Raw genomic sequence first — 24,971 nt, 5'->3', positions numbered from 1 at the left:
TATGCAGTTTTTTTTGTGGGGTCTATTTGTACGCCTAATTGATTCTATGAAGATACAGACTTCATAAGTGACGACGTCTGTACACCGGAAACTTAAGATGATACAAAAGACCAAAAAATCGAGGTAGCGTCATGTCTCACCAACACAATTTATCAGTTTATTAACTATCGTTTTGACAGTCTATAAATGTTAAAACTATATAGTAAAGGGTTAGTATAGAAAAGCACTAGCTTTGAACTTGCGTTATTGTTTTATTCTATAGACAGTGTCTACGAGACCCCATATGCGGGGATGCAGTGCACAGGTCAGAACAAACAAAAAATAGTCTTGCAAGACATCATATTTATTTGGATTAGTGCTGGGGTAGTACAAATAATTCGTAGGAAGGCGTCCCAGAAAAAATAAATAAAATAGCCTTGCCTTAGGTAGGCATCCCAGAAAAAAAAAATAGCAAGTGCCAGATGTCATAATTATTTGGACTAGGGCAGGGGTACTGTTAGTCCAAATAATTATGACGTCTGGCAAGGCTATTTTAATTTTTTTCTGGGACGCGTCCCAGAAAAAAAATAAAATAGCCTTGCCAAACGTCATAATTATTTGGACTAGGGTACTATCTACTGTCTTGTTTTCATCTAAGACCCATGGCAAGATGTTATCGAGTTTGTTCACCCTGATTACCGGCTAGAAATTTACCACCATCCACATTAGTAAGAAATGTAAATGGTTGCTAGATAATTTAAGGTTCATCATAACCTTTTGGCTAAGATGGCCGTATTTACACCCCAAATTTTACTATGAGTACAGACTAACCTATACACCTGCAACAGTTTTAAGGGATGGCAGGAACTAGATTTATAAATTTTAAATGCATTTTATGTTTCAGAAAATTATAAACTTTTCTAGATTTTGCTATCCATTTTTTTTTGTTCCTGCAGAAGGTGCAAAAATTAACTAAGTAGTGAAAACGATTGAGAAGCTCCCCTCGTATAATCAATGTTGTGAGTAGTATTGATTTAAATGGACAATAGATGGACAATAGACACCTGTAAACAATAGGTGATTTAACAGGTTTAAACTGTGTAACTGAGTGGACCGTATCAAATGAAACTCAGGTGTTTGTTTATTTTGCTATCTTCGGCAGACTGGAAAAAAATGCACATCAAAATGCAGGTAAGTTTTTAATTTTCTGAAACGTAGACTTCATATAACTTTTATATATCTAGTTCCTGCCATGCCTTAAAACTTTCCTGGATGTACCAGTTTGTCTGTACTCATAGTAATTTTTGAGGTGTAAACACGGTCATATTTTTCAATTCCTTATGATGAACCTTAATGGTTTTGCATTGTAATAAGTCAATCGAATATATTCCGGGTGTTTTCGGTCTTGATCGTTCAGTTTAAACAGGTTTATTTATAGTAGATTGGGAAACAAGTTATTGCAACCAGATTATGTCTCTGTTGCAACTTACACAACTTTAGTGAGCCCTGTCCTCAAGTATGCCAGTGCTATATGGGATCCCTACCATCAACAGCAAATCATGTTAAATTTGGCAGGATTTTCACCTAAAAAATTAGTCTGTGTACAGACTTACCTGTGCGGTTTAAAAAGTTTTAAGGCCTGGCATCCACCATGTCCACTAGAAATATAAAAGTTAAAAATGCATATGGACCATAATTTGCTATTGGGCTCCGTTTCGTATAACTATAGAAAAGTGATAAAATGTGAATTACTGCAAGAAAAAGATGCAATTATTTTTATCAACATACAAGTGTATGCTACTCTTCCCTAGAAAAAAAATTGAAATATATGAATTATTTCCTTTTTTTTAATAAAAATTGTTTGTCTATTCATTGCTGGTCATACATGAAACATGTGACTAACATGTGATCACGCCATTACGGCAGGATGTACGGAATACTAGGTCTAAACATTGTTTTTGTTTCCAACGGGATGTTAGCAAGCATAATCTGTAGACTTGTTTCGTCTTGTTTAAAAGAGGAAAATAAAATTGTCAAAGAGATTGCGCCGGTGGTCTGTTATTTTTCCTAGATGTGCATAATGTTACATACGATCCTGTGTGAAAATAAATGCCCAATGACTTGACAAAATGGATTTCAGATTTGACAGACGTTAGAACACACTTCGTCTCCCGATAATGACGTGTAGAGTCCTTGGAAAAATCAATCGAAATTACGTCTCTTATCATTGTACCAATGCTCGTTGGATTGATTTAACTTCAGCACTAAATATTACTGTATATTTTAGGTGAATAAATATAATTTAATAAAAAATACATGATAATATACCGTTACACTTGGAATGTACAAAGTTGGAATCTTTGTCACAATTTTTAATTCTTATTTTTTATTCATTGTCTGCAAACACTTATCAGAAACGCAATAAACTTGTCAAAGGAGAAGTAAACTTTTACCATGCATGACTTGAAAGGAAGTACTTTATTAGGGTATAATGTTTTTGACCCGTCCGTCCGTCTGTTCGTCAGTCTGTCCGTCCGTCAGTCCTCTCAAACCACACAACAGAATTTCACGAAACCTTTTCAGATAATAAGGACATACTATGTAGTTGTGCATATCGACAGGAAATTGTGAATCAATTTTTTTTCTAGGAGTTACGCCCCTTTGAACTTATTTACTTTAATGTACTACTGCAATAGTTTGTCATCGCAACTCCTCTCAAACCACACAACAGAATTTTACGAAACCTTTTCAGATGATATGGACAAACTATGTAGTTGTGCATATCGACAGGAAATTGCGAATCATTTTTTTTCCTAGGAGTTACGCCCCTTTGAACTTATTTACTTTAATGTACTACTGCAACAGATTGTCATCGCAACTCCTCTCAAACCACACAACAGAATTTCACGAAACCTTTTTTGATAATAAGGACATACTATGTAGTTGTGCATATCGACGGGAAATTACGATTCAATTTTTTTCTAGGAGTTACGCCCCTTTGAACTTATTAACTTTAATGTACTACTGCAACAGTTTGTCATCGCAACTCCTCTCAAACCACACAACAGAATTTCACGAAACCTTTTCAGATGATAAGGACATACTATGTAATTGTGCATATCAACAGGAAATTGCGAATCATTTTTTTTCCTAGGAGTTACGCCCCTTTGAACTTATTTACTTTAATGTACTACTGCAACAGTTTGTCATCGCAACTCCTCTCAAACCACACAACAGAATTTCATGTAATTTTGTAGATAATAAGGACATACTATTTAGATGTGCATATTGGCAGGAAATTTATTTTTCTTATACAATTTTTTTTTGTTACACTTATTTAATTTCTCCAATGACAATGTGGGGACGTGGGGTATGTGAGCGTGCTCACTAAGGTTCTTTAATTGATTTTAGCCCACTAAAGTAGGTTAAAATGTGGAAACCATGTAGATGGTGTACAGGTCACAAGTATCACATTGTGCCTATTTTAAAGATTTTAATTCCAAGTTAAAAGTTTTTTTCTTTACTGGATTTAAAGAATGTTACATTGCCAATGATTTGGAATAAATTGTATATAACTGGAATTTCAAAACCAAATATAAATACATTTTTTTGGCTTAAACATCAAGATACAACGATTATGGTATCCTGTATCAATGAAGAAAAAATGGAAATTTCTGAATAAATTGTACTAATTGTTTTCAAAACATGCACATATTTAGGAGTTTTATAATACTGTTACATTAAAGATGGATTTTAAGAAAAAATATACTGTTCATATTATTTAAGCAGATTTTGCAATAAAATAAAACTTAAAAAATGCTTTCGGTTTCTTATGGTTTCCTGTCGCATTTAAAAAAACTTTAATTTAACATTGAAAATAGATTTTAAATATTAACACAAAGCAAGTAACACTAGTAATGGTGTTCATTTATATCTTATGCAATATATTGTGCAAAATAAAGAAAATAAAGATTGGTTTCCTGTTTGGTTTCCTGTCACGTAAACGGTGAATCAAAATGTATTAATTTTTTTCTTGAAAAACTCAATTGTTCCATTAATAGTATTCTAATACCAACACAACCCACAGAATAAAAGTTAAAGTTTTAGAACTTATAAAAATTAAAAAGGAAACCAAAAGAAACCAAAGGCCGAATACCAAATTATGGTCCGTATTATGCATATCAGAATGATGATATAGCTTTTGAACTTTGATGGGCATTTTTTTTCCCTTCCTGCAGAAACTGTAAAAATAAACAAACAACTGACTTGCATTTGATACTGTCCACCCAGGTACTACCTTCAACTAACCAATACATGTAGATGTGTAGATCTATATCTGTTGTCCCTGCCAATCAGGAACAATCAATACAATCATGACAATACAAACCTGTTTTTACCTGAAAAGAAGCATCTCAAAGTGTATCCCAACTTTGTTAATTTTTACACATTCTGCATGAAAGGAAAAAATGCTCTTCAAAATCTAAAAATATTTTATCTTTCTGGTTTGCAACTAGAGATAGGCCATTTTGTACATATGTACCAACATGACCAAGGCATGCAAGGGGAAACTTTGTGCAAAGCATTATTATTTTCTGTTTTATTGCATTAAATAGAAAAAGTGGACTTTGTGACAAAACAAAACCAAGATTTTTATAGAAAATCAACAGCCTTTAATACAGAGAATTTTGTTATAAGATTTCAAACATAGATTACTCACTTACTTTTCTATGATGCGTTAGTGTTTATTTTTTACAAAAAGGTTCTAAACAATCTTCAAGTTCCAAAAAACCTGGTGCTGATTGGCTAACGTTGAGTGCACCCTAAAATATATTTATATTTGTATTCAGCAATAACTAAATTAATACGCTTGTTTTTAAAAAAGGAAAGATAGCACTACATACAATAATCCTCTATCTATCAATCAGGGGTACTACTTATACAAGTAATTTTTATTTACTTGAATAAGTAAATAAAAATATACATTCATAAGTAAATTATAATGTTTGAATAATCTCCCCTTAGTTTTTCGCAAAATATTCTTATTCTAATAAATAAAATTTACAATCCCACCAAAATTCTCAAGTTTTGAGATGTAAAATCATGCCTTAAACGATTTTTTCCAGGTTAGCTCATAATTTTTCGATTAGCGTACAATGTTTCATCTCATTAATTCAACAAAGAAACTGATTGCACAAAGATCTTAAAAGTACAAAATGAAGTATTTGCCGAAAGCCTTCAAAACTTGCTCCTTCATTGCCCTTTGGGCTTGTAAAAAGTAAAATCACAAAAATACTGAAATCAATTCAGAAAGTCCATAATCACATGGCAAAATCAAATAACAAAACGCATCAAAAACGAATGGGCAAGAACTGTCATATTCCTGACTTTGTACAGGCATTTTCAAATGTAGAAAATGGGGGATTAAACCTGGTTCTTTAGCGCTAATCCTCTCACTTTAATGACAGTCTCATCAAATTCCAGTATATTTACATTAATGCGTTAAATACAGACACAAAAAATAAATATAAATGACCAGTGTTCTAAAGATAAAAGACAAATGGGATTTTCATTGTCCATGAAATTACACTTAAAAATGATTAGTAAAAACATCTGCAATGGGCAGACAAATCAAAATTCTATTAGAGCAACGGCATCCTGGGAATTTTAGAAATGATAGTAAAATGAATTTTTCACATACAAGTAAAAAAATCTGAAATTCTAAGGGACATAACTAAATCAATTTTTTTACCTTTACATTTATAGAAGTAAATAGTTTTCACTTGTATAAATATCCTACAAATTTACTTATAAATATAATATAATTTATGTATATATATTATATATTTTTTACTTCTACAAGTTAATAAAAATTTGTGTGCAAGTAGTACCCCTGACTGCCAATCAAGTACCAACTTGCCTAATATGAGAGTACAATGGGAAAGAATGAGGATTTATTATAAAATTTCCATATATATGTTTAACATTGAATCAACAAAAGGGTACAATTTGTACATCATCCTTAAAACACTTTGAATTCTTCTCTATTCATGCCATATGAATTATAATATATATAGTAATTGCCATTAGTTATTAAAATGAAACAGAAATAAGTCAAAAGCAAAGTGACAATTAATTTGACCAGATTGTTAGTTAACTAGCATCATGAGTATAGTCTGAATGATGTTTTCTGTTTAAATTGTGTAGAATAATATAACATGTTACATACTACAGATTAACCTGATTATTAATGATTTATCATTTATATATAATGTATTTTTAAATAGGTGCTGAAACATGGAAGGCAGCTTTACCATTCCTAGTCATGCAGAGGACCTGACAAAATGTATGTATGAACTACAGCAGGATGGGACATTCTGTGATGCAGGCCTCGAATGTAAAGATGGTGTCATATTTGTTCATAAACTTGTTCTTATGGCATGTAGAAGTCCATATTTAAGGAATCAATTGATGTGTGAAAGTCAAGGTGAAAGAGTTTATGTCAATCTAAAGAATTATTCATTAAAAACAGTTTGCCGTTTGGTGCAGACCCTATATACAGGACAGTTAAATATTTCTCAAGAGAATGAAGTAGATTTTAGACATTTGTGTGAGACAATAGAGCTTGACAATATAAAATCTGCTGCTGAAAACTTTATTCAGCAAGATCAAATTATTTATGAGGTCGAAAGCGTAAACCAATTTTGTGCTGTTCAAGTTGAAGAGGAAATAATAAAATCCCAGGATGGGATCATAGCACTAGTGGCATCTGCCAATCATGGACAAGATGACAACTTCATTGACAGTACAAGCACTGTTGATAATGTAGAGGATCACAACAATGAAATCAGTGATGTAAAAGTTGATGGTGATACGGTTAAAAGAAATCAAGATTTAGAAGGAGAAAGGGAGACCAATATATCTTTGGATCCACCCACCATGGCCACAGGAAGAGAAACCAGAAGCAACAAAAGAAGAAAAATTTTCCATAATGAGAACCCTTCACAAGCAAAAGACAATGCCACCTCAGCTAACGTGGCAGAAATATTGACCATTGCAAAACAATTGTCTGGAATAGACGAAGCACAGCCATCTAAATCTGCTTCTTCTTGTCTAGATCAAACTAAATCCATTGTATGTTCTCTATGTACAAAAGAACTTGACCAAAAAGGGGAAAATGTAACAGATCCAGGTAAACCAGTTTGTACAGAATGTATGGTTTTATTTAGTGGAGAAACCAATGATGACCAAGAGATGGGAACTAAGTCAGAGCAAACACAAAGTGACAACAGTGAAGATGGTGGAGGAGACAGCAAAAAGGTACTAGTAATGATAAACTTCTTCATATACAATTTTAGTATGACCACAAAAAACTGTGTTCTTACAATGCTCTCATGTTATTCATGTCGTTGTCTGACAACACATATGGTTTCCCAATAATAACTTTAGCTAATGCAAACGGGTCTCTATTTAAGGTTACCAGCAGATTCTTGTAAAAAAATAAATTATCAGTTTGGTCTATCATCATGTTCACAGGAAATAAATACACTGAATGTACATGATGTATTGTAAGATAATTCTACAGAAGGAAATCTAAAAACAAAAAATAGATAAAAGTTGCCATGGTTATTGGAAGTTTTCATCTGATATGCAATTGAATTAATTCATACATAATTTATCCACATGTAATCCATATAATATTTACATGATTTACCAGTATATAATATATCTGTTCATCAATTAATTATAGGTCTTTTCATGTTCTGCAATGTTCTGAATTAGTTAACATGGTAAAGGATGAAATTAAATGCTCCATCTGACACCTTAATGTCTTTGTATTGATTAGTGTAAAGATAACAAGTCTGCAGTGTCATGACTGTCACCCACAAATCCCATGTCCTGGACTAGTATCATTTTATTGGGACTAGTCAATCTTTTCTAAACTTTGCTTAGACATGTTAGACCCATATACAGGTAACAGTGAAATATTTTTTGCAAGCAGTAGAATTTTATTACATAATCTGAAAGATACAACCTTGAACTTTACAGGAAAAATACTCCCACTGCTGGGAAAAATCTGTTAAGAAGGTATCGGTTCATTAAGTAAGGACATTACTAGTATTATAGCATTTTTTCAACTAAAATATAATTTACAGCTAAATGATAGCATCAAAGGCATAAACCTTGCTACTTTAAAGAAGCAAAAAGTTTATTTTTTTCAATTTTACTTATGAACAGATATTATTTAAACCTATGTGTTTAAAATTTTGGTAAAACTACAAAATCACAATTTGTGACTTTGAATTTGCTTCTCCAATAAGTGATTTTAAAATCACTTATTTCAATAAGTCCCCTGACTGGTACATGTGGTATATAACACATGTTGGGCTATTTAAAAAAATGATGCCATTCCTTGGAATCTTTGGCAGTCTCTTGCACGTCTTGTGTGATACTATATATATGTGATATGTTTATGTCAGATAATGCATTATGGTTAGTTAGTTCTTACTACCATGACTACCAAAGATGGTAGCTGTATGTGCTATGAATAAAAAATTATGTCCAAAAAATGTCTTTCACTATTTTCCTTTTTTTTTTGTGAGATTGTAAATTTAGAACTGATATCACTACTGAATTTCTAACATTCTTCATTTAAACAGTCTTGGAGTAACTGAATAATATGTCAGGAGGTTAACAAAAGCATCAAAAACATATGTTTGTATTTTTGAAATGAAGAAAGCTTAAAATTGACTGAAGCGATTGGTGTGATATTTTCTGAGGATGTAATGAGATCAGATATGTTTGATTTCTTGTAATTTTTATAAAAAGGTTAAGATTTTGCAAAGACATATGAAAACTTTTGTTATAGAATATTAAAAATTGCATAAAAAATTGGTGAAATTTACGTATTTAAAAAAAACACCATTATATGAAAGGAAAAAAAGACAGGAAATTCACCTAATACCTGCCTTTTTTCCTTCATATGAAGGGATTTTTTTTAAATGAAGAAAGCTAATTAGTTAGTAATTAATCAGATCAGAACATAGATATGTTTATCTTTAAACAATTATCAGCCTTTTCATCTCTATATAAGTATGTATATACAACATGTAAGTGTTAATGACATGACCCTGTAGGGTGTTTATTTAGTAATGTGATTGTATTTCTTTTTGAATTTACCACACTGGACTATAATGTATTTTTTTTTGCAAAGAATGAATTATTGAACATGTTGAAAAAATGCTAGGAAATTTTAAAATAAGGTAACCTAAAATGTGCAAATTTTGTATTCTGCCTACATATATCATGACATACAAATGTAGTGGAGAAGAAAATAAAATTGAAATTTTGCAATGACTCCAAATGGTTAGGCCTAAATTAATATATTGTTTGTTTCCCCTATCCCGACCCTGCCTAGCCAGGTGTGGATAGGTACTAGGTAGGTAGGGAAATAATTTAATTTTTCCCTAAAAGCTGAAACAATGCCGGTTGATCTGGTAAGCATGAAAATCGGAAAGGAATAAAATAATATTTGACTAAGTTTGGACAATAAAATTTTATGAGTAGGACCATTTTCATGATTTTAGCAGGGTCCGTCGGGATTGGGGAAACAAAAATTTTATTTTAGGCCTTATCTGTATCTGTATATTAAAATGGATATATTTAGTCATAACACTATGGAACTACCACAAGTCTTTACTCTTATGTTTTGAAATAAGCTTAAAAAATCATATTACCCAGTAATACCTGTTTGAGGGAGTATTGCCCAGCCTGGGAAAACCGGGGTTTTCCCACCTGGGTTTTCCGGGGCGTGTAATACTTTGCCAACTCTGTGTTAATCACACGTAGGCATCATATATTTTCTTAAAGCCCCCTAACAATTGTCTTAGTGCTGTGTTACAAGAGAAATGGCAGAATATTTATTATCTTGGGACACTTGAACCGTTATGGAATAACCGTTTCACAAATGATATTGGATATGTTCCTTACGTCGTAACTACAATCCCCTTCCCTTTCATGAATGTGACCTACTGAATTAGACTATTTACCGGATTTGTAATCACATAATCAACACGACGGGTGCCACATGTGGAGCAGGATCTGCTTACCCTTCCGGAGCACCTGAGATCACCCCTAGTTTTTGGTGGAGTTCGTGTTGTTTAATCTTTAGTTTTCTATGTTGTGTCGTGTGTACTATTGTTTTTCTGTTTGTCTTTTTCATTTTTAGCCTTGGCGTTGTCAGTTTGTTTTCGATTTATGAGTTTGACTATCCCTTTGGTATCTCTCGTCCCTCTTTTGAAATACACATAAGCATGATAAGTGAAACATCTGAATTTGAAAAAAGAATTTACATGTTTTATAATCTTAAATAATCATGTCCAGTAATGAGTTTGTATGTGCTAGACTTGTCTTTATCAATCTGTCTATGGTATTTCATGCTTGAATTGTTTAAAATGGTCATTTTGTTGACGATTTTTGTTTGTACATGTATTTAACATTGTTTAAAAATGTAAATACGTATATATACACATGTTTTCAAAAATGTGCAAGAACATGATAAAATTTGTATTTTGTAATATATGTAATAGTTTAAGGTATATATGTAGTCTTAATTGTATAACCTGTATAATACATGTAGGTTTAAATAATAAAGTGCATTTGAAATTCTGAATGAAAAACAAAGAGTTTCAATCTGATTATAGGATAGTGGTGCCTTGGAAGAGGAATATTTAAAGAAGACTTGCGAAGAAGGATCACCACTTCCAGAAGAAGCTGAAAGTGAACCTTTACCATGGTTACAAGATCAGGTAGACGTTGATGGATGTGAAAAAAATGACATTTCTGACAGAAAGCTTAGATATAAGAGCCAATCAGATAAAAGAAAGACAGAAACAGGTGAGACCAATCAAGGAAAGATGTGGCATTGTAAAAAGTGTGAGTTTTCAACATGTGATAAGAAGGAACATGACAGACACAGAAAACGTCACACTTATATTGAAAAAAAAAATAGAATATCTAAACTATGTAAACGTCCAAAATATTCATGTGATGAATGTAGAAATGAATATAAAACTAAAGATGGTATGATTCGTCATAAAAAAATAGCGCATTCAAATAAGCCTATATTGAGATGTTTGCTGACAGGATGTAAAACACGTTTTGTGGAAGAATCTGCCTTACAAAAACATATGGTATGGCACAATTCTCAAGGTGTTCTGAAGTGTAGAAAATGTGCAAAGGTATTTGTTCTTAAGGGTGAATTAGAAAGACACGAGGATTATTGTATCAAAAGAGTAATGTTCAGATGTGATATCTGTAATAAAGTGTATAAAGGCCAAAAAGATCTTGCAGACCATGTGAGAAAATTACATGGTAAAGTTAAAGGCTTTAAATATTGGAAATCTGTACACTTAGAACAACATGACCAAGGGCATTATTATAACGATGCAGTCACCTCCAGTGAAGCACAAGTACCTAGTAAGATAGAAGGAATAAATATAAATGATGAAACAACTAAGCCTGAAGGTTATGTTGATAATGTTGCCGAATTTGTAAAAGAGATGAATTCAATAATACTCACCCAGAAGAATAAAAAAAAATTAAGCCAGACTAAAGACGTTTACAGATGTACGAAATGTGATTTCGCAACAGATGAAAAGAGAAAATATAACAGTCATAGAGGGCAACATAACTACGAAATTCGCAAGCAAAGAAGTGCAGAACCTCAAACATATACTTGTGATAAGTGTGAAAAAGAGTATAAAACTTCACTTGCTTTGAAAAGTCATACAAAAAAAGTACATACCGGTACTGTAATATTTGAATGCCCACAGAAAGATTGTTTTAAAATTTTTACAAATCAACACTTGTTAAAGGACCATGTATTAGAGTATGGGGAATCTGGTCTATTCAAATGTGTAAAGTGTGCAAAATCATTTGTTACTAAGCATAACTTGAAGGCACATGAGGATAGCTGCACTCCTAACAGAATAGTACCATGTGAAACTGCTCCTGAAAATAGTGGTGAAATCAATGCTGGTGATGATGATAGGATGGATGAGGATGATGAGGATGATGATGATGATGATGATGATAATGATGACGATGATGATATTGAGAATATTGTTAAAACGTTAAATAAAGCCATTAATAAGAAAAGAGTACAGAAGAAAGTTTTTAAATGTAAAAGATGTAATTTTTCAGCAAAAGATAAAAAGAATTATTCAAAGCATTTGGATCACCACAGGTATTTAGATAGGAAGCACAGAACAAGTGTTTCTGTACCACAGATGTATATTTGTAGTTATTGTGGATTGACATTCAGGTCCAAATCAGGATTGAGTAGACATGAGCTCAATTATCATTCAGACCATGTATTTAGATGCAAGGTTAAATCATGCAGAAGTGTTTATAAGGAAAAACAGCAGTTAAAAGAACACACATTGAAGCATAAACATAGTGGTCTTTTGAAATGCACGAAATGTGACAAGAAATAGGGTAACGCAACATGAAGACTCCTGCATAAGGAATATGTCTACATATGATCAGGCTCAGTGCCACTTATGTGAAAAACAAAGCACGTTTGATAGTTCACATGGGGCAACATAAAGATGACATGCTCAATTGCTCTTGTGGAAAAATATTTGACAGTATAGCACATCTTAATAAGCATAAAAAAATGTCATAATGATATTATGCTTATTCCATATTGTAAAAAAGACATTTGCCAAGACAATGAAAACAAATCTTATATAGTTGAAAAGGCAGAAAGCACATCTTTAAGTTCAAGTGCAAAGTACATTTCACAAAGTACTGTACTAAAGCAAAGCAAAACTTATCAAATAATGGAAATGTAGAGTGTGTATTTGAACCTGGTAATATCACAGACGTTCTCAAATTAACATCGATTGAGAAAGAAGTGTCATCAAACAGTGATACTAATTGTGGAATTTCATAAGAAAATGAACACGACAATGAGTCAGATGAGAGTAAGGAGTCCGACATGACGTCTTGCAGTGATGCGGATGCTAACATTGACACTGAATGAATCTTCCACTGGTATATGTCAAAATGAATATATAAGTGACTACGTAGTGACATTGATCAGTATGCATAATTTGTAGATGTTTTAGACCATTTAAGTATTTGACCATACGTGTATGACCATGACCATATTGGTATATTTGAATTGTTTTACATTGTCTTATCTGGGCCTTTTATAGCTGACTATGCGGTATGGGCTTTGCTCATTGTTGAATGCCGTACAGTGATCTATAGTTGTTAATGTTTGTGTCATTTTGGTCTTTTGTGGATAGTTGTTTCATTGGCAATCATACCACATCTTCTTTTTTATATATACTCGTTTGGTTATAAAAAAGCCAGACAATACGATAATTCAGACCTTTTGATATTTTGTTTCCTTGTCTTGGGTGTATACCAGGTTATATTAAGTTTGGACAAAGTTTTGATAAAAGATTTATGAAATGTTGTCAAAGTTAAGTTACATACTCTAGTGTTATGTGGAAGGCTATATGTTTAAATTAGCAATCAAACATTTTAGCATTCACTTTTCATTGCTTTCTTGTAATTTTAAGCTCACTGTTTGTGTCATATATACGTTGGTGGATATGTATGCAATCAGAATCTCACTTAAATCGAATATTCGGTAAATAAAATGGTAAAATATAGTAAGTTTTGGTTGTACCTATGACAGTCTGCATTTATTTGCCATGAGATATTTCAAGAAGAGGGTGAAAAATGTCATATACTTCATAAAAGTTTGGCTAGAAGTAAAATTTCAATAAATTGAATTCAGTAATACCTTTTCTGAAACTGTTTACATATATATATTTCATTAAATCAATTAAAATCATATGTCTTTCATCTCATTTTTTTTAAAAAGTTGCATCAAAAACTTCGTGTAGAAAAAAAGTGACTGTAAACATCCCATTACATTAATTTCTGGATCGGTCGGTAGCTAATAAGTATGTAAATACATAGAGTCACAGAAAATATGTCATAAAAGATGTAAAAAAAATATTGATGTCCTTTTAAACCGTCTTTGAAGGCTAAATTAGTACTTTTAAAACTGTCTTGACTGTTTAAAAATTATTTTTTTACACAATACCTTTTATATTTGAATATTCCTCTTGGAACAAAATGCGAAACCAAATTCCTAATTGTGTATCGGCACCTATACCCATAATTGGGGTGGATAGATGGAAGGATAAACGGTTAAAAACAATATGCCTCAAACTTTCAGTGGCGGGGACATAAAAACCCATAAATTATCATTGACTCTCTGTACTTTTTCATTCTCCCGCCTGACTAAAGGGGCATCAAGTTCTACACTTTTCGTCTGACCTTCCTGGCAAATTGTAGAATATTTCGATATGAAACATATAAACAATGGTTGGTACCACAACACTCAGATATAGTACGAATTTGGGTTGCGTCACTTTTAATGTCCATATAAACTCAATTGCTTGCTAGGGCATCTTCTTAGGTAATTCCTAGTTTATTTTTGAACACCCGTTTACAGGACGTTTTAGGGTATACCGTTTACTGTCTATTCGTCCGTCGTCAACTTGTTTGACAATAAGCTATAAACACTTTAACCAACACATACAACATGCATGAAACTTTGGTGAATTGTTTATGCTTATATCTATTAACATGAACTCCCTTTCGATGTTTGTAATTTTTAAATACTACGTTTCGGAGTTACTGGGTTTTATTTATAAAAAACGGATTTTCCAATGTTCGATAAATAAATGAAAAATGATGTCTGCAGTTCTGATGAAACTTTGGTGAATTGTTTATATCTGTAGGTGTAAGCTCCCTTTAGAATTTTATAAATTTTTGACGTTACCTGTCTTAGTTCTGGGGTTTTATTCATTATTAAAGAGTGATTTTCCATTTTGGACAATAGATCAAAAATGCGTTCATCAGTTCTAATGAAACTTTGATGAATTATTTATAGCTATTGATGCAATTTCCCTTTTGATCTTCATAATTTCAAATATGCCAGTGAGAAGAAATTGAACTTTATTTGTTTACATGTTGGTAAAAGATTAAATAAGTATTGCACAATAGCAATAACTCTTTAATTGAATGTAAATTCAATTCATATATATCATATAACCAATTTCAACTTTTTGACTAAATTTATTCAGAAACATGTATATTATTTCAAAAAATTAACTACAATCCAAATATAGACCTGTATCAAGCTTGAATATTGTGTCAATTTTAGTCCCAATTGTTTCGGGTGGGAACTGCGGGTGTTTCCAGCTGCGCTCACCGAAATAGTATATAAAATAAAGCTCGAGTTGATTTCCCTTTTCCACAAGTTATGACACCTTCTATACCAACATACTCTCTTTGGGTGACACTATTTTTTCAAAAGTAGTATGATTCCAATTATACTAAATGCCTTATTATTCAGGTATGTACTTTGTTATAGTACTTGATGGTGTTCGTGTTGCTTATTCTTTAGTTATCTATGTTGTGTCATTTGTACTATTGTTTGTCCGTTTGTCTTTTTCATTTTTAGCCATGTTGTCAGTTTATTTTCGATTTATGAGTTTGACTGTCCCTCTGGTACCTTTCGTCCATCTTTTATATGAAGGACAATTGTTAAAAGATAAAATGATGAATTAAGATAGTTCACTGATAACTCTACGGACTTTAATCATTGTTAGTTGAGCGTATTTCTTAATGCAATAACCGCTTTTAAGAATTCATTGTTATTTAAATTGAAAAAAACAATCGTTGAAAGATGGACTGAAGATACCGGAGAGTCATTCAAACTCTAGATCGAAAATAGACTGACAACGCCATGGCTAAGAAAGAAAAAAAAACCAGACAAACAAACAAAAGAACAACACAAGACACAACATAAAAGTTAAAGACTAAGCAACATGAACACCACCAAAAAATGGGGGTGATCGTAGGTGCTCAGGAATGGTAAGAAAATCTTGCGCCATATGTGACACCCGTCTTATTGCTCATGTTTTAGATTTACGAGTTTGACTGTCCATTTGGTATCTTTCGTCCCTCTTTTATTACAAATCCGGTAAAAAGTTAATTTCTAAAACGTAAGCTCTGCAGGTATTAATTGAATTTGAAATTCTAAATGAAAAACAAAGAATTTCAATCTGCTTATAGGATAGTGTTGATTTGGAGGAATGTTTAAAGAAGACTTGTGAAGAAAGATCGCCACTTCCAGATATCATTTCCTTAGAAGAAGATGACTGTGATCCATTACAATGGTTACAAGAACAGATAGAAGTTGATGGATGTGAAACAAATGAAATCTCTGACAGAAAGCTTAGAAATAAGAGCCAATCAGAAAAGGGAGAGACGGGATCAGGTGAGACCAACCAAGAAAAGGTGTGGCATTGTAAAAAGTGTGAATTTTCAACAGGTGATAAGAAGGAACATAAGAGACACTATAAACGTCACCAGTACATCGAACGAAAACTCAGAATGTCTAACTTATGTAAACCTCCAAAATATTCATGTGATGAATGTGGAAATGAATATAAAACAGAAAATGGGTTGGTTATACATAGAAAATTAGCACATTCGGATAAGCCTATATTGAGATGTGTACTTAAAGGGTGCAAATCACGTTTTGTAGAAGAATCTGCTCTACAAAAACATTTGTTATGGCACAAATCACAAGGTGTCCTGAAATGTAGGAAATGTGCACAGGTATTTGTACAAAAGGGTGCACTGAAAAGACACGAGGATTATTGTGTCAAAAGATTAAGGTTTCAATGTGACATTTGTAAAAAAGTATATAAAGCCCAAAGAAATCTTTCTGAACACATGAGTAAAATTCATTGTGAGGGGGGTAAAGGCTTCAAATATAGGGAATCTTTACAATTTAGTAATAATATCAACAGTGCGACTTATGGAGTTGATCAGAATAAAGGCGCAAGTTTAACAGTCGGGAATATAAGTTTAGAAACCACGATGGAAGAGTTTAATTCTGATAATGTTGAGGAATTTGTTGAAGGGATGAATTCAATTTTACTCGCCCAACAGAATGAAAAAAAATTAAGACAGACTCAAGACGTTTATCGTTGTTTACATTGTGAGTTCTCAACAGAAGATAAGACACAGTATACTAAACATAGAAAACACCATGATTACTTAAAACTAAAGCAAAAGCAAAAGAGTGCAGAACCACAACCTCGTTCCTGTGATAAATGTGAAGCAGATCATAAAATTACGCTTGCCTCGAAAATTCATACGGAAAAAGTACATTCTTTGGTATTTGAATGCCCCGAGAAAGGTTGTTTTAAATGCTTTCCGGATGAACACCAGTTAAACGAACATTTATTAAATCATGAAGAAATTATTTTAATAAAATGTGGGAAGTGTGAAAAATCCTTTGATTCAGAACATGATTTGAACAAACATGATGCTATCTGCATTCCTATAAAAACAGTACAATGTGATACTGCTTCCAAAAACGATGAAACAGGTAATGGTGAAGTTGATAATGATGACATAGATGGTAATGATGATGATAATGATGGTGGTGGGGGTGATGATATTGAGGGTATTGTTAAAACGTTGAATAAAGCTATTGATAAGGAACGAAAGTCTAAGGTTTATAAATGTAAGAAATGTAATTTTTCAACAAAAGATTCTAAGGAGAATGAAATACATAGACGCCGCCATCGTTATTTAAAAGACATGGAAACACAGAAGCACAATTGTAGATATTGTGGATTGACCTTCAGGACCATACCAGAACTGAGTAAACATGAGCTCACTTTTCATTCGGATCAATTTTATAAATGCAAGGCGAAATCCTGCACAAGTGTATTTAAGTATAAACTACAGTTAGAACAACACATGTCAAAGCATAAAAATATGGGTCTCTTGAAATGCAAGAATTGCAAAAAGAAATTTGTTTTTAAAGATAAGCTAACACCAAATGAAGATAAATGCATAAGGAATATGACAGCAAACGAACACTGTCACTTATGCAAAAACAATTTGGGAGCAAATCAGGATTGTTAAGGCACATGAGGAAACATAATGATAGAGTGCGTGATTGCTTTTGTGGAAGAAACATTGACAGTATTAAAAATCTTAATCAGCATAAAAAATGACATAATGATCCTATGCTTGAACGATTTTGTTAAAAAGATATATCCGAGGGGAGTGACGAAAGTACAGATTCAAATTCAGATGGAATGGACACATCTTAAAGTACAAGTGCATAGTATAATTTGAAAAAGTACTTCAAAAAAAGCAAAAGGTACTTGAATAATGGAAATGAAAAATTGGTTATAGAACATGTTTATATTGCAGATTGTCACAATTTGACACCAATTGTGATCATGGAATGGCAACAAAATTATGAAACAAGTGAGTAAGATGTGAGAAAGGAATATAAAAGGTTTTGGTGAAAAAGGGGATACGTTGATATTGAATGATAGTGACATGCTGAACATTTGATTGAATGAATTTATCTCTAATGTTGTAAAATGACGATATTATTTTATTTTGAGTCCCGTTTTCCAAATTGATTATATTAAGGTCAAAAGAGTCCTAAAATTCAATTTTGATTGATTTCATTAAAAATCGGGGTTTTTTTTGTCTTTGATATGCTGAATCAATTCATGAAGATTTTGGACATTGGACCATAATGTGTTGATTTATTTATTTTAAGTCCAATAAGACCACATTCATTCTACGTCAGAAACTTATGATGTGTCAAATATTTAATCACAAAACAAATTCAGAGCTGTATCAATCTTGAATGAAGTGTCCATACTTGTCCCAATTATTGTTTTTATTCCAATTTCACGGTCCTTCGAACATGGAAACGATAGTGCGAATCGGGTATTCGTGTACTATGGACACAATTCTTGTAGGTTATTATCTTGAATAGTATAATAGATATAGATAAACTGTAAACAGCCAAAGTGTTAAGCAAAGGAAGATTTACAAATAAGTCAACATGACCAAAATTGTCAATTGACCTCATAGAGTTACAGCTCTTAAATGAAAATTTTTCATACATTTTTTATACAAAAATCTAACTAAGGGTATCTAGTTATAAAAATGTATCTGATGACCCTGGCCAGAAAGCTAGATGGCCAACATATGTCTAAAAATAGAACATGGAGGTGTTGGTATGGATTATGCAGTGTTTTGGCTTATATCTTTAAAACTACAATATTTAGATAATATATCACAAGGGGTTGAAAAAATTTAAATGGAGATCTATCCGGCTAAAAAATTTCAGAAGCATCAGACAAACCATTGTAATGTTTCTCCACCATTATTGGTAATTTAAAGAAAATTTATAAGTTGCTTTCTGTTATAATCTCGAATAGCATAAAAGATATAGATAAACTGTAAACAACAAAGGTGTAAATCAAAGTTAGATCTACAAATAGTCATCACGACCAAAATTGTCAATTGTTCTTATAAAAATTGATTGCCCTTTACCGAAAAAAAATCACAATTTCTCAATCATTTTCTGTATTTTTACAAAAATCTTCTCAGAAACTACTTGTCCAAAAAAAACATACTTGGCCTAAGTCTTCCTTATGGTTTCTAGTTTAAAATATGTATCCAATGACCTCGACCATACACCAAGATGGCCTACATGGCACAAAACAGACATGGGGGCAAAATGCAGTTTTTTGGCTTATATCTCTTTAAAAAAGCTTTTAGATCAAATCTGACGAGGGGTTTAAATGTTAACATGTCTATTGGATCAAATCTAATGAGGCGTAAACATTTTTTTTATGCAGATCTATCTTGCTTACAATTTTCAGACGCTTCAAATAACCCATTGTTGAGTAGCTGCACATGAATTTGTAATTTTATGGAATTTATTTATTTTTGGTTATATAGATAAACTGAAGATAGCTAAATGGTTTAGCAAACTAAGACTTACAAATAAATCGTCATGAACCAAAAATACAATTCCCATAAAGAATAATTGCCCTTTTTAAAAGTCTTTTTTTTTCATAATTTTTCATGAATTGTTTGTACATTATTACAAAAATCCTTTCCTCTGAAACTACTTATAGATAGAGATAGTTGTAAATAGCAAGAATGTTCAGTTAAGTAAGATTTACAAACAAGTCATCATCACCAAAACAGAACTATAATGTATGCCCTATGTTTAATGTGCACATAGATCAAGGTGAGCGACACAGATTACTGAGACCCTCTAGTTTATTTTATAGTAAAATCATGTTTTAAAACAAAATTGTAATCATGTTGGTGTGTATATATTTGTACAAAAGGTGAGCATGGTGAGTTGTTAATAAAATATTGATTTGCATGATTCACTTGTATAAGCATTGTGATTTTTATTCAAATTAATGCATAAAGGAATATAAGCGCAAGCGACAGGCTCAATATGAAACATGAGGGGAAAAAAATGTCTCGCCTTAACGGAGTCAATTAGCAAGACATGTGCATGTTGTTTCCAGTGTCAAAAAAGTATAAGTTTGTGATTACGGTATTTGGTATGCATTTGTATTAGCATTGGCACATCTGATTTTCTTGGAAGTTATTCAACCCTTAACCTACAGTCATGGTTCATTGAATTTGAATATTTTCAAAACTTCCATGTTAAAGTATTGCTATTTTAATTTAACACTGCATCAAAATAAAAAAAAATAGGTGCGACAAAGCCCTGAGTTTAATGGTTTTAATATTTTGTGCAAGCGTTATTGGGAAGTTGCATAAAGAGACATAGGTATGCTATGTTTCATTGCTTTTTTTGTCATAATGATAATTTGTGGTTGAACCATTCTGTGAAACAAGATATTTTCCTTGAAACTGAAGATTACAATAGTTTATCTTGTTTATGATAACGAGGAAAGTACATTAAAGATATAACCTCCACTAAGCCATGTATACTATAAACAGTGGCGGATCCAGGTATTTTCATAAGTAGGGGCCCACTGACTGACCTTAGAGGGGGCCCGCTCCTGTCACGCGTCAGTGATTCCCTATATAAGCAACCATTTTTTTCCCAAAAAAGGGGGGGGGCGGATCCGCCTCTGATCAATATCATGTCAATAGCCTTTGGTTTTTTCGTATGAATCACAAAGCTGTCAAAATCCCATAGGATGAAAATAAATTCCACTGCTGTGATTGTCAATCGCTCTTTTACCTTGTTATGAGTCTTTTTTTTCATCAATTTGAGTGAAATGAAAATATTTGATTCTCAACAAGAGTACTAGACACTTTGATGTAATATTTTCTGCTGGCGATCAAGAGATCAGTAAAAATGCTGACATAATTTACCCAAAGTGACTTCAGCTAGATAAATCTGGTCATACAATAGTTAGTCCTTGGCATCCATTGCAGATATATGTGTGTTTACGTAAAAGGGGGACATTTCAACTTAAACCTGCTTTCGGAGCATATGAGATCATCCCATTATTTAAGTTGGTTCGTGTAGCTCATAGATATAGGAAGATGAAGATGTGGTGTGAGTGCCAATGAGACAACTCTCCATCCAAATAACAATTCAGTTTATTTTGTGTTGATTGGTGTTTTGTTCCTTGTCTCTGTCTTTTCTTCTTTAGCAATAGCGTTGTGAGTATATTCTCGACTCATCATATCATTAGTTTGAATAATAAAATTGAGAATGGAAATGGGGAATGTGTCAAAGAGACAACAACCCGGCCAAATAAAAAAAAACAACAGCAGAAGGTCACCTACAGGTCTTCAATGTAGCGAGAAATTCCCGCACCCGGAGGCGTCCTTCAGCTGTCCGTTTCCTTCGCCTCTCTTTAAAAAATACATGTACCAACATATTCGGACAGCAACTTTGCATTTCCATTTGCCGATACGCCAACTTCCTCCATTATTAAAACAGACAATGATATTAATAGTAACGTTAAACAACCAAACATTTTACATCAAATTAAACATATTCATAATTGTTTTAAAATTTATATGAAAAAATCGAAAAGGGTTTTACTTTTGATCTAAATGTAAAATCTTTGTTATGTGACACATGGAACAACAAATCAAAATATTTTGATGTACCCAAACCCTACACAAAAAAGGACCGACATATACCATGGTCAAACTGTCGAAGTCGAAATTAAACTGACAACGCCATTTGACTAAACAGATAAAGACAAACATACAAATAATAGTTCACAAGAAACAACATAGAAAACTAAGGACTATGAACAACACTACCTCACCAAAAACTAGGTGATCTCAGTTGCTAAGGAAGGCTAAGATCATAGCATAAAGAAGCGACTGAGGGTAGGTAGGTACACATTTTTTTTTCGGAAAAAGAAATGAATGTATCGTTAGTATTCCCTAGTATCTGATTAAAAAATAGCTTACATCAGAACAATTTTAAAAAGTTTTCGAGTAGACAGCTATTTTCTGGGTCCATAGGATTAGGACGAACACACATTTTTGAGATATAATTGCTTACCTTACTAGCAATCTGTAGACATTTACCATTGGCTCAGGGCCATACCCTCACGTCCATCGTTTTATTCTTAACATTAAGGAACATCTCAGGGACATTATGATTGTCTTGCTTTAAAAGGTAAAAACAAACAAAAGGGTTGAACTTAAACAACTTTCCTATACTGTTCTTCTCATTATCTTCATGATATTTCACTTGACTTATATGCGTGTGTTTAACAATATGGAAAATCAGAATTAAGCAGTATTTATATTAAATGTTTTTATAAATTTAGAAACACGTCAGAGGGAATTCCCCAGTTTTTATACGACCGCAAAATTTGAAAAAAAATTTCGTCGTATATTGTTATCATGTTGGCGTCGTCGTCCTCGTCGTCGTCGTCGTCGTCGTCCGAATACTTTTAGTTTTCGCACTCTAACTTTAGTAAAAGTGAATAGAAATCTTTGAAATTTTAACACAAGGTTTATGACCACAAAATGAAGGTTGGTATTGATTTTTGGAGTTTTGGTCCCAACATTTTAGGAATTAGGGTCCAAAAAGGGCCCAAATAAGAATTTTCTTGGTTTTCGCACTATAAATTTAGTTTAAGTTAAAAGAAATCTATGAAATTTTGACACAATGTTTATGACCACAAAAGAAAGACTGGGATTGATTTTGGGAGGTTTGGTCCCAACAGAATAAGGGACTCAAAGGGTCCAAAATTAAACTTTGTTTGATTTCATCAAAATTGAATAATTGGGGTTCTTTGATATGCCGAATCTAACTGTGTATGTAGATTCTTAACTTTTGGTCCCGTTTTCAAATTGGTCTACATTAAGGTCCAAAGGGTCCAAAATTAAACTTAGTTTGATTTTGACAAAAAATGAATGGGTTGGGTTCTTTGATATGCTGAATCTAAAAATGTACTTAGATTCTTGATTATTGGCCCAGTTTTCAAGTTGGTCCAAATCGGGGTCCAAAATTAAACTTTGTTTGATTTCATCAAAAATTGAATAAATGGGGTTCTTTGATATGCCAAATCTAACTGTGTATGTAGATTCTTCATTTTTGGTCCTGTTTTCAAATTGGTTTACATTAAAGTCCAAAGGGTCCAAAATTAAAGTTAATTTAATTTTAACAAAAAATGAAATCTTGGGGTTCTTTGATATGCTGAATCCAAACATGTACTTAGGTTTTTGATTATGGGCCCAGTTTTCAAGTTGGTCCAAATCAGGATCTAAAATTATTATATTAGGTATTGTGCAATAGCAAGTCTTTTCAATTGCACAGTATTGCGCAATGTCAAGAAATATCTAATTGCACAATATTGTGAAATAGCAATATTTTTTTTTAATTCGAGTTATCTTTCTTTGTCCAGAATAGTAAGCAAGAATATCTAATTGCACATTATTGTGCAATAGCAAGATTTTTTTTTAATTGGAGTTATCTTTCTTTGTCCAGAATCAACTTAAATCTTTGTTATATACAATATACAATGTATATTCACTTTTTACTACCAACTGATAAATTAAAATAATCTTTACCATTCAGTGATAACAAGCAGTTTTTTTTACATCTTAATATTTTATGATGTATTTAAATGAGTAGTTATTGTTGCAAACTCCATTAGAAATTTTAATTGAGATTAGTTTTGGAATAAGGGAAAGGGGGATGTGATTAAAAAATTGGGTTCAATTTTTCTCATTTGAAATTTCATAAATAAAAAGAAAATTTCTTCAAACATTTTTTTGAAAGTATTAATATTCAACAGCATAGTGAATTGCTCTAAGAGAAAATATTTTGTTTAAGTTCATTAGAACACATGCATTCTGTGTCAGAAACATATGCTGTGTCAACTATTTAATCACAATCCAAATTAAGAGCTGAATCCAGCTTGAATGTTGTGTCCATACTTGCCCCAACCGTTCAGGGTTTAACCCTATGAGGTCGTATAAAGCTACGCCCTGCGGAGCATCTGGTTGTAAAATGTGAGAGTTCTCTGAATTCCGATAAAGCTATTTCTGTCATATAAGAACTGAAGTGGAGTTTATCTTATATGTCACCGTTATGAAACTGATAGTTGATATTGTACTTTCATAAGGAAATAGAGAATCATCTAGGTCATTAAACTAACCTTGGTGAAAATATACGTTCTTGCTCCAGGGTTTGTTAGGTATTCATGCGCATGCGTATAGTTTTCTTAACTTCTAGGGGTATCAGATTGAATGGTTGTTCTGGATTCCCCACTCCATTGATGAATTTGAAACTCATGGAACCCTTTCTATGTATGCCTGCTTTTGAGGGTTATTGTTGTTGCATAATTTTAAATCATATGCATCATTTAGATAAAAAAAAAATGAAGTCAGCATCGTAAAGGTGTAAATTCAACACCCTTCATAAGAAATGGAGTCAATGTTGTCGTTTCGAACTGTCTCCCTTCCGGAAGTTACTTGCGTCAATTATGAATCAAAAATTATACGACCTACTACACGTCGAGAAAAATTAACTCCTTCTGGCGATAAACGTCGTATTAAATTAAAAACGATCGCAATTTAAACCG

General features: G+C 32.4%; 1 protein-coding gene across 3 annotated transcripts; it reads left to right on the top strand.

Annotated features, from left to right (window-relative positions):
• Positions 1-68: 68 nt before the first annotated feature.
• LOC134699303 (zinc finger protein 37-like) lies at positions 69-20,201 on the top strand. 3 transcript variants are annotated; one of them, XM_063560913.1, is made up of 3 exons: positions 69-123; positions 6,264-7,296; positions 16,147-20,201. In XM_063560913.1, the coding sequence occupies exons 2-3, from the start codon at positions 6,274-6,276 to the stop codon at positions 18,016-18,018; spliced, it is 2,895 nt and encodes a 964-aa protein (XP_063416983.1). In that variant the 5' UTR covers positions 69-123; positions 6,264-6,273; the 3' UTR covers positions 18,019-20,201. The 3 variants fall into 3 exon arrangements, with proteins under 3 accessions (XP_063416983.1, XP_063416982.1, XP_063416984.1); XM_063560912.1 differs by having other exon boundaries at positions 101-209; XM_063560914.1 differs by lacking the exon at positions 16,147-20,201 and adding an exon at positions 10,680-13,803 and having other exon boundaries at positions 101-209.
• The last annotated feature ends 4,770 nt before the right edge of the window (positions 20,202-24,971 follow it).

This window comes from Mytilus trossulus, unplaced genomic scaffold (assembly GCF_036588685.1).
Source record: "Mytilus trossulus isolate FHL-02 unplaced genomic scaffold, PNRI_Mtr1.1.1.hap1 h1tg000050l__unscaffolded, whole genome shotgun sequence".
Lineage (NCBI taxonomy): Eukaryota > Metazoa > Mollusca > Bivalvia > Mytilida > Mytilidae > Mytilus > Mytilus trossulus.
This window is presented reverse-complemented; position numbering and strand designations above follow the sequence as displayed.